We start from the raw sequence: 12,052 nt of genomic DNA, 5'->3' as shown, positions 1-12,052 counted from the left end.
ACTTTTTTTTATTATCATTCCCTATGAATTATTTTTCCCTTATGTAAAATTCAAAATGTTTTAATTGCAATGTAAAAATACTAACGGTATTCCCTAAACTGTAGAGATTTTATGTACTACTTTTCATTTAAGGTAAAACTCTAAAGTTTTCTTTCAAATTATCATATTATGTTGTTTTATGTTTTAATTGGCGAATTGAATACATCGTTACCCTAAGCATTTTATATATAGAAATAATATATTTGATTAATCTGATTAAATAAACATATTATGGCTTAAAAAGCCTCCAAAAAGTGACAGACAGCTAGTTAAATTAAAATTCAATCATCTATTTTCCTAAAATGCTTTTGCTCACGTAGATTTCTTGCTTTTAATGTTTTCGCCTTAGCAACAGCGTTCGGTTGAGGACTTGTAGCCGATACTGATTTTAGAAAAGTAGAAAGTAGCTAAAATGATTATCTTGTAGGGGGAAGTAGGTACTTACAAATTCAAGATTTAGCAAAGTACATACCATACGACTTTGGTTTCCAAATATTGTAATTACCCAAATAACTGGCGGTGTAACCTAAAAAAGAAAAGAAATGAGAATGGTAACAATCTGCTTTACAGAATAATTAAATCAAACACTAAGGACATTTATTATTTTTGTATAGCTTTATTGTCATTTTGAGACACGTGTATATTTTCAGGTAAACAGAAATAAATGTTTGTCACAATGTAAGCTTGCAAATTTACAACACTTTGATTAAGGAAATGCAAGGCTCCATAGGCCACATCTGAGCATATTTTCTAGGGAAAAGGCACAGATAAATTCAGAATAAAAAATATATAGGAAAAGGGATACTTAATATAAACAGTCCAGATATGATTCTATGTCGATATTGCAATTGGCTCTGCTGTTTTTTAAAAAGCATTTTAAAATGATTTTCTCCTCAAACTTTGGATGTATTCACTTTGACAAAAGAATTGACCTATAGGAGAGAATAATTTCCCGGAAAAAGTGACATTTAAAATTTAATCTTTATTTGTTGTTTTTCCCGTGAGGATCCGGGTTAGAATAGGTCCTCAGTACCCCCTTGCTTGTCGTAAATGGGGCGGTCCTTCGGATGAGACCGTATAAACCGAGGCCCCGTGTCACAGCAGGTGTGGCACGATAAAGATCCCTCCCTGCTCAATGGCCCTGAGTGCCGAGCATAGGCCCAAATTTGCAGCCCATTCACCGGCAATGGTGACGTCTCCATATCAGTGAAATATTCTGGAGAGGGACGTTAAACAGTATACAATCAATCAATCAATCAATCTACCGTATATATGTCTAAGTTTTTCAAATCTGTATTTTACACCTAAAACTTACTATTTACAACTTTACAAGAAACCTCCAAAGTTGGCCGAAACATCATTTTGTCCGTTAAAGCGTTGATTTTTGCATGAATTTTGGCCTAGAAGTCCTTCAGGGCAGGCCTGCCCCTAAATAAAATTGTGATATTTTGATAGGTTTGGATGTAAGGAATAATTCAAGATAGGATTTTTTTTAGGGGCACCCCTGCCCTAAGGTCGAAATTCACAAAAATCCTACAAAAAATAAGGAAACCTGATTTTGATAATCTGCTTCAAATTTATACCTGTAAATATTATAGTCTGATTAGCTCAGTTGATATATGCGCTAACTTTTACACTGTGTTAACAAACATTTTAAAGTCGGGGGTTCGAATCCACCTGGTACCACACTTTTAAAGTTTTTAATTATCGCCTTTTCAAAGAATATTTTAATATTTTTTTATAGACTTGTGTATTTTCCTTCAATTATCTATCCTTTATGAATGCCCATTCTTGATATAAGAAACACTATAAAGAGATATCAAATCGTAAAAATCCAATGTACAGTTGTCAGTCAGGCGGAACAAACCTCAGTATAAGCACACTTTCTCTGAGGACAAGAATAACTCACTATGTGTTAAACAATACAGGTATTCTTGGCAGCATTGAGCTGCGATGAATGTCAATTGTATATACTCCTTAGAATTTAATAACATTAATTTTGGGTACATATATCAGTAACTGTACTCCCTCTGATTTGATTTAGGCCTATATGATTTTCACACATTAATGGCATGTTTTATTATATTTATGGATAAAATAGCCTAGACATGAATAATAGAATTTTAGAGGCAGTAAACATTACTATTATGTACAATGCAAGTAAAGAAAAATATCAATTATTACATTTGGAGATAACAAACTCAGAAAATCAATGTAAGGGTTCCTCCTACCTCTACTCACTGAAATAAAGATTTAGGAAAAAACAAATTGTTAGATGTATTTAGCCTAATGCCATTAATCAGAACGGAAATCGACAAGGTTTTTGTAGAGAAAAAAAACGAAGCCCGGTCCTATAGGTCAAATACCTATTTATAATGAAATGATCCTTTCTTTGTAAAATTTTTATCCAAAACTCTGACCCAACCTTACTTTCAGTGGTCTCACGTTTCTTTATTTAAACGATTTTTAGAAAGGACCCATATCAATTATCAAAATCAAACAATATAATCATATCCCTGCTTTTACGAAAAAAAAAACAGTACAAAAATTTTCCTACCTATTAAAAAAATTATATTTTGGGTGAAGGAGGTTTTTATCTTACACTTTTTACTAATTTTACTTCACTAATATTTCTATGAATCTTTCTACTAATTTACTTAACAAGGGGTTGTACACTTGGACACACATATATCTGCAAATTTTAAGAGAGTGCATGTAGGGGGAGGGGGGGGGTAATATTTCCAATTTCCAAATGATAACCCTTTGAAAATAAACGTTTGAATATCAAAATTTATTATCATTCTAACTATTATGAATATTATTACTATTCTTATCCTTTTACTGATTATGCATGTATTTCGTTCAATTTTTGCAATATAAAATTTTTATTATAATTTAATTTTTAATTAAACCTCCTAAATTGGCCATAAGTGTTTTTGCCCGTTTGAGGACAAATAATACAAACAAAAACTGGATGCCTGGATTGGTATATATTTTCTATGCTTAATTTCGTTGCAAATGATAAAAATAATAAATTTCTAGAAAATAAAGAAATTGTAAACCTTCTGTGATGGTCAAAAGTGTGCCCTTTTGAAACCATCCTTATTAATCTATTAAAATATTTTTCACTTTAAATTCCATTTTTCCAAATTTGAATAAAAAATTAAAAACTAAACGGTGAAAGTTCTTCATTTTATTCATTTAATCATGACACAAGTTGTATTTTTCGAATTCTTTGACACAAGTTTGTTTGTATCATCTGTCCTTAAATGCCAATTTTTGCATGGATTTGACCTACTCATCTTTCTGGACAGCCTTGTCTTTAGTTATACATGTGGATGGCGATATTCTGATACGTTATTGTGTAAATAATGAATTAAGGCTAATGCTTTCAGGTGAAATATATCGATAAATTGAAAAGTTATTCAAAAATCAAACATCTGTTCCCTTTCTATCACTTCTTAAACATTGTGAACACATAGCATGTTATAATAAACGTGGTGATAAGGGGTTACTTACTGAGCTAAGATTTATCGAAAACAAATTATTAAGTGCATAACACCTAAAGTCATTAAAACGAACGGAAATGGAAAATTCCTTAGTAAAGACAGGAAAAATCATTTACGGCAATATAGTTCAGATTTATCAGTGTGCCTTCATTTCTGTTTTTAATTTTAAAAATTGTATGTTGATAGCCTAACTTTAAAGTGTAAGAAAAACTGTTATCCTGCTAAAAAGGGAACCAAACAAGGAACTCGCTACCAATTCAACAGAAAAAAAAAGTTTCTGTCCCCTCTCCGTCATCAGATAATTTATATTCTGGTGAAGATAAAACAAGTTTTGTGGAATCCTTGAATCTCTCTTGGTCATAAAATTTTATCAAATTTAATAAAAATAAGGTAGGTATCCTTACGAGAAATGACTGTATGTGACAGTGTATGAAAATGAAAATTATTATTCATTCGCCGCGAGCTTCATCTTTTCAATATTACCATGACGTCATAATCGATTTATCAAAGCTATGCATAGGCTGATGCACTTATGGTAGTTCTTAAACTAGCTGCAGTTTCATTTGGAAGTGTTGAATAACATAGACCTAAAGCGATCGCTATACGATCTCCGTCCGATCGCCTTCACCAAGACATAGAAAACATCCGGCATTTCAAAGATAACGTTATTTACATCTACATTGTCGAGATATTATACATGTAGCATTGAATGAATTAAACTTTTGCCGAATATATCAAGTTTTTACTAATACATCAAAGAGTTTTTGAGCAGCTTTTGAGGTATTTATCTTGTTTTGCAATGTGTAAAAAGGGGGCTCTACAGTATTAAACATGATGATCACCAGATGATCACAGAGGAGTTGTCAAAATGCATGCGAATTTGCTCAAAATGCTATTCGATAAATATAAAAAGTTCGTATGTATGAAAAAAAAATGTTTATTACGTAGAAACTTTAAAAAGCAAAGTTTTTATGTTTTCTAGCAGGAATCTTAAAACATCAATGGTTCGCAACAGATCCCCTCACGTGGCACCCTATCATGATCATGTTACAGTAACAGGAGTAATAAGGTATTCTTTGACAAGCCAAAAGGCGTCAAAACCGCAACCCCTTCCCATTTGTTTTTGGCAAAGATATATATAATTTAAGCATTGATCACTGGGACGTATGTTAACACCCCCCTCCCCCTATTTTCATCAGGTATGTTAAAGTTCAAGCCAATGAATGGATAAGTTGTAGTATTTGGGGGAAAATAGGTATTGAAAGAAGTTCGATCCTAATAAATCCCCCCTCCCCTACCCCCGAAATAGGATTTTCGAGATTGTACGATATGGACACATTTTCCTTTTGCTACAAAACTTGTTGGTAAAAGAATAAAAATCTCTTAGGAATTATATTGATTACTGACAATGCTGTAATTTTGAATTAACACTGATTTGAAGAAATCATTTAAGCGTAATAACCAACCATTTTTTTATACAGAATTATGTAGATTATTAACGGGAACATCTCAATTAAGTTGTAAGCGATCCGCGACGATTGACTAGGTATTTATTTTTGTCAATCCATCATAGATTTTTCTTTTGTATAATAGATAAAAAAAAATAATCATGTACTACCGTAAAATATAATCGACAAATTTCAAGAGATGACACGTCATAATCAGTTGATGTTTGAATTTAAAAAAAATTCCATCGAATCCACAGCGTGAATTTATAATTTCAGAAGTATTATATCGTGATCATTTCGTCGAAGGAAGCATAGAGAAGTGACTGATTTCTCTTATGTGTTGTTATTTCCTCAGAAAATGTAAAAATCCATGATGCGACAGCGTTGATTTCATTACAGGAAGTTTGTTTCTATGAAATAAGAAGTGATTTGTGTTGTGTTGCAATGATAGCAAAAGTCTTTTACACTATGTATTATAAAATACGGAGAAAGAAGATTAATTGATTGATTGTATGTTGCTAAACTTCCTTCTCGTGAATTTTTCACTCATATGGAGAAGTCACCGTATGCCGGTGAAGGGCTGAAATTTAGACCTATCCTCGGCACTCAGGGCCATTTAGCATTGGTGGTTCTTTATTGTGCCAGTGCCTACCGTGACACGGGACCTATGCTTTTAAAGCCATATCCGAAAGACCCGTGACTTTCACTTCTTATGCCGAGTATTAGGGAAGGAAAAGTCACTACCTATTTTTACGTTTAAGGTTTAATTGACGGTGCTGCAAACGCGATCGAACCCGAGCCTCCCAATCGAAAATAGAAGACAAAAATACCAAATAAATATGAATTTAAAATCCTGAAAATTTCTCTGAATTCCGGGATACATCTCGCTTTTTATCCCAAAATATATTATTTTGTTGATCAATTTACAATTAGAAAAATACATTGCTGATTATCCAATTCGCTTTTTCTGCAAAAATTCTTGAAATTTGGCAATTTTCCCTTCATGATATGATTAACTTAAATCTTTGACTTTGAACAAATACTGTGGATAAATTTACATACCTTCGTGAATTTAGAAATACTTTTATGAGTACAATTGATTACTTAACTGCTTATTTTATAAACCTCAGGATCGGACTACCTTAACTTTTCACTTATTTATTAAAGCATCTTTTTCTATTCTAAAGATGTCACGTGATGACGTCTTGTTGGGATGCCTCTTATAGTGTAATCTTTTTGTAGTCTTTAAAATGAATAATGTTAGCAAAAGTTTTATACATTACTTTTTCGATTAATCAATGTTACATATTGCCAAAAGATTTCATTTGGCAAAATTCTGATCTGCGTTCTGTCTATATATACCTGCAAGTGTTTCCGTTAAATACGAAATAAACAGAAAACATATTAATAAAATCTTGATAAAGACCTTGAATCAACTTAATGGTTTATAGAATATATGTAAATAATATTTCATCTAATTATAGAATACGTTTTTTGTTGAGAAAATATTACTTGATCTGTTTTTCACTGCAAACAAACTGCGTCACATTTGACGTCACATCGACAAGTGGATTACGTCCAGTGAATTATTAATAACTTTTGTGAGATTTAACTGACGACGAAACATAATGCTGTAGTAAGTTTTGATATAGTTTGACGGTTTCTTACATGTTGAAATAGCAAATCACCTCATTATGTGCTATTTTAAAGAATTGTTGGTTTAGTGTGAGTTCACAGTAATTTTTTTTTTTGCGTACGAATAATGCTCCACCCCCTTTTGTAGCCTAACATGTAATTGTGTTGTGTATTAAATATCTTAATACTGGTGCATTATTAAAATCGGCATATAGTTATAATTCAGCTTAATATATATATTTTTTATTTTATTTAAATTTAAAGCTAATGTTCCCCAATTTGTACCATAATAGGAAAGATCTTGGAATTTTTTTTATATACATTGTCATCATTACCGAAAATATGTGTTGGCACTATTTGCTTTATTATTTCGTCTTTGTTGGCTCCGTCATTGGCAAACGTATCTCTGCAATCACATGCTTTCTCGTCTTGTTCCCACATTGTATCTTCATCTCTGACTTTATAGATCCTCTTTCCATTATCAAAACTTAAATTTGAATCTTCTTTGAGACCATGCTCTCTCTCATCTAGTTCAACAGATATTTCTGAATTAACACACCCTCCTTCTTCTGCATTTTCACTAAGGACATGAGCATCAGTAAATTCGTGTATTTTGTTTAGTTCAAATTTGACAATTGTTTCCTCTTCAATCTTTAGATCTAAAAAAAGGAATAAAACATCTTTCATTTTGCTTAATATTTCTAACTCTTCTGTAATTAGTTCATTTCTTTTCGATAATGTTAATTGTTTTCCGTCTTTTCTTAAAAATTAACATTTTGGGATTTTTAATTTATAAATCAAATCATTTTGTGAGTTTTAAAAGAATTTATTGTTAAGATATAAACACCAAATGTTAAATTTTGTTTAAGTTATCATTACCCTCAGCAGTATCTGTATGTGATAGCAACGGATATCTATAATCTGGAACTGTAGAACTGTTCTCGCCTTGATGTATTCTGATCTTATCTTTTTCTGATTCACCGACTAATGAAGCAAAAGAATACTTTGAAATGAACATTTCAATTCAAGTCTTTATTTTTTTTTTTAATTTCCAATCAGTTTTTAAAAGATTCGATTCAGGTCTTCAAGAACTGAGAATCCGTGGCGTTTAAAAGTTTTAATGGGACTGAAGAATAGTTGTTTAACAAGATATCAAATTTAATGCTACTGATTATGGCTATAAAAATGAATTCAAAGAGCAAGAGCCATCTTATACATAAAATGGCCCTGTACTTATATCAATTAATAAACCATCACCCTCTTTCCCTTTTCATACATCAAAATTAAGGGGATACTTGATATTTTCATTTTCTGTAATGAAATTTTGTTTTTGTGAATCCACATATTGGAAAACAGGTTTGAAAAATTGCAATGATCTTGAAATTTGCAGAAAACACAAGTGTATTTGACTACTTTCAGCAAAGAATTAAAATGTGAGCACAGCCCACGATCCAAAAAATAAAACATGTTTTATGATCTTCAGAAACAAGGCTTTCATTATGTATTTAAATATTTTTGATGAAAGTTTGTGCTCTACGAGTATTTGAAATATTGGAAAAACGCTTCAATATTAGGTGATTTTTAAAAGATATGAGGAAAATGACGCATTTTATGACGTCAAAATGCATTGACATGGACTTGGAAATTACGTCACTATTAATAGATACATGGTCACCAACACTTTAAGTGATTAATAGTGCATAAGCAGCCTAAACTGAGCGGTTTTGATTTTACAGAAATTCTCAGGGCCAAATAATGCCCAAAGTGGTTCTGAATCTTTTCCAAATTTCCTAGGAATATCGAAGTATCTGATTAACACCACTTCATGAATGCATGTTTGCAGTGTGCAAATGTTTCTAGTTCACTACGTTATATTTTAGTGAGGAGTAAAAAAAGATGCCTAATAGAACATTTACTTGAACCCTCTTTGTATCTTTGTTGGTAAGGATTTTTTCGAAGTTTCAGATTTCTATATAGTTATGATAATTCAAACTCATTTTGGTTGCTTGGAATACTAAAAACATCTAAAAATGGCAATGACTTTGAAGAATTTCTCTTTTAGAAAGAGAGCTATCGGTATACATGTAAGTAAGATTGCCACTTGTAAAATTAAAACCAAGTATAAACTAGTATAAAATAGTATTTAAATCAAAGGGGTTATAAGGAAGCATTCAGAATATTCTAGCTGGACTAAATCAGTGATACATTCAGACGTCATAGTAGACAATATGACGTCAATTTAAGAACACAAGTTAGTAAAACAAGTTTGCTAATTTTTCATCGGTTATATCTCTTTCGAAGACAGACACCTATTTACGTAAACCGGTCGTCCTTTCCTCTGTCATTCATGACAACAATAATGCAAGAGAACAAGAGTAGGCCATATATTTAAAAAAAAATACATTTATATAATGTGGTCAGCAAATGCGTGGATTCTTAAATACTTGAAAAGTGCTTCTAGAATCCCGAGGTAAGCATGTCTTCCCGAAAAATCTTGGTTGAAATGTATGAAATCAAATCTACGTGTGCATGTTTGTAATTATTATTTCACTTATAAGACAGTGGATTTCTAGCAGCACTAGACATCATTAGGCATGATACGTTTTTAACGATATTATCTACTAAAAGAAGTTATTAAACTCCGGGTGCCCGTTTTTCTAATAACTTTTTATTAAGGGACATTTCGACATAAATAGAAATCATGTAATGACGTGGTGATGGTGCACGTCTTTTATCTTTAAAGGTTAATAATTGTTCGGATCCATTTTATCAGTGGCTTTGGTAAATTATAAAACATAACTTTCTTTAAATGTCTAAATTTCTTGAGAAATAATTTGAATGTACCCTTAACATACCCCACATTTTCTTAAAAACATTTTGAATATTGAGCTTTACAAAAAAAGACAATGATGTTACCTGCTTTATCAGCAGGGATCAGTACATTCTGATCATGCATCCGTTCCAACTTTTTTTCCTCCCCTACCTCTTATCTGAACGAGAAATTTTACTTTAAATGAACATTTCTCTGTTATTGAATTTTAAGGAGGGATAGGATTGTTGGGGGTGCTGTGTTTATCATTTTGTAGACATATTATCATTTTGTTTCCAATATAACCCCTCTTCTTTCAAAACTATTATAAGTGCATCATAAAAAAGCTTAAGAAGTATTAAAAAAAACTGTCGTAGGTACTATGAGATTACCGTAGAAAAGTAAAAGATACCTGATGTACGTATTTGTGTTTTATCTTTCTGTTTACTTTTCCATTTCCAAACAACGCCACCCAGTACCAACATAATTATAAACACAACAGCAACCAGGCTTCCAACAATAATCCCCGTCGAGTCGTGGTCCACATGCGAGAGAATGCTGTGAAGGATATGGATCGTTGATAAGTCCAGTCTTGATGTTTCTGAAGTGTCTCTGGTAGTAACATCTTTTTATGTGCTATACAAACAAAGAAAGAATGATTAAAATCAAAGAAGTCGGAATACCGAAATCAAACTTCCTCTTTCTACCAAGGCATAATACTGTAGGAGCGGAAAAAACAATTTTTGGCAATTTAAGCAAGAGGTTTGAGATCGTTAAATTTGAATGTCGGTTATTTTTTTATACTTTATATGTTGCATAACATTTCTTGACATTAGGCCAATATTAGGTTATTTTATTGTGCAATATTAGCACAAAAAAACATAAAAATACATGTTGTTGATTTGATTTCTAAATTTCCCGGTGATCGTTAATGAAAGTGTACTATGAAAATAAAATTATGTGCAAATAAGTCAGTCTATTCTGACTAGCTGCTTTATAAGTGATAATGGGGTCGATTTCATTATCAGAGTCACCTCTCTTGATTAAGTGTGTCTTTGAATATACTGTGATGTCAAGAAAGAAAACACTTTCATCTGAGATTTCAAAGGTGAATTTATGTGATCGTGACAGGTATTGCCGATATCGAAGAATTCTAGAATTTCCTCTTTTGTGTCGTTAAAGGCTATAAATCCGTCATCTCTATATCTCCCATGATACAGACCTTCGTTAGCGAATTTGAATTTTGACAAAATCACAGTAAGCGGTCGACCCTGTTGTGAATCAATTTATTCATGAAATATCAGAAGATCCATGACATTGATACTGTTCAATTTCCAAGTAAAATCAAACTTTCTGCATATTCGCCGTCCGGCATAATCATTTACTTACACATTTGGACACGTGGACTTAACAACATAACATCTGTGTTGCGTGTTGATGTTCAGACAAGCAGGATCTTTTTTTTTTAAGATAAAGAGAATCGTATTAGCTTACAACTTTGATTTATGTTTAAAATTAAATCAAAATTAAAGAAAGGTGTATTTTTCCTGTCTCCTTCATCTAGTCTCCATACCCCCATATTTACACGATTTTAAATATCAAGGTTACTCACCTGTAATTATGTAGCGCAGTTAGTGTCATAAATATTGGTAAACTGCTTTAGGTCTTAAAATGACAGGAACAAATAAAGAAGAATAGATCATGAAACAAAATTCTTGAGAAATTCGGGATGCATTTTTAATGCATGAATAAAGCAGATTTTTTTTTACATTTAATTTTTTTTAAAAAATATATCTCAAGTTGATACAAAGAAGAAGATATGGATTTCATACAAATCTTGCCCTGTAATTTTCTAAAAAAAAAAAAAAATAAAAGTGGTGTAAAAGATAAAAACTCTTCATTTTTGAATCATTGACATTCATGGCATAAAAATCATACAAATTAATTTTCTCAAATGTGTTTTACTGCTAATTTGACGTCATAGACATGTGCATTTTTAAGTATTTTCTTTCAAAAGTTTCATAAGACAGCAATGTAATGTCCAATGAATTTTTCGTTCAGATAATATTGTCCACAGACCTCACCAACAAAGATTTTGAGATTTGTGATTTTTTATAACAGTTGCACACCATATCAGAAAAATTAATGTGGGAGACGGCTGTTGACGCTATTTTTAAAATGAAATTGCCCTTGAAATGGAACATTTTGATATTTTTTTTCTATTAACATTAGAGAAAGGCATAACATTAAACGTGTCATATTTGCAGATTGATAAACCTTCATTACATATAATGACGCCATATTTGCAGAATAATAAAATTTCATTCCATATACTTTCCCGATTTATCACAATCATATACTTAACTTATATTTAAGCCAGTTTCAAACGTTTTAATGATATTAAATGTTTACAGCAAAATAAAGTTAAAACCGTATTTTAAACATTAACTACTTGATATCTATTTAAAATATAGCACAAACAACAACAAAAATATTTAATACAGAATTACTGATTATTCTTTAATTTTTTTTAACTTATGATTTTGATGCATTACAGAAAGGCTTCACCATGCATTCACCGATAAATCTTAAGATACGAATGACCGGTGTAA

The 12,052-nt window shown here is 31.4% G+C and overlaps 2 protein-coding genes across 2 annotated transcripts in view; both read right to left on the bottom strand.

The window, feature by feature from the left end:
- LOC134269999 (probable serine/threonine-protein kinase pats1) overlaps positions 1-12,052 on the bottom strand; it is a 70,055-nt gene that overhangs the window by 20,293 nt on the left and 37,710 nt on the right. The window lies entirely within an intron of this gene.
- LOC134270022 (uncharacterized) lies at positions 489-10,885 on the bottom strand. The gene is made up of 5 exons (XM_062752195.1): positions 10,830-10,885; positions 9,853-10,076; positions 7,511-7,615; positions 6,967-7,290; positions 489-565 (listed from the first exon to the last, which is right to left on the bottom strand). Exons 2-5 carry the CDS (start codon positions 9,923-9,925, stop codon positions 489-491), a joined length of 579 nt encoding a protein of 192 aa, XP_062608179.1. The 5' UTR covers positions 9,926-10,076; positions 10,830-10,885.

Source organism: Saccostrea cucullata, unplaced genomic scaffold (genome assembly GCF_032062105.1).
Source record: "Saccostrea cucullata isolate Sc308-1 unplaced genomic scaffold, CSIRO_AGI_Scuc_v1 ctg2579, whole genome shotgun sequence".
NCBI classification, from domain to species: domain Eukaryota; kingdom Metazoa; phylum Mollusca; class Bivalvia; order Ostreida; family Ostreidae; genus Saccostrea; species Saccostrea cuccullata.
This window is presented reverse-complemented; position numbering and strand designations above follow the sequence as displayed.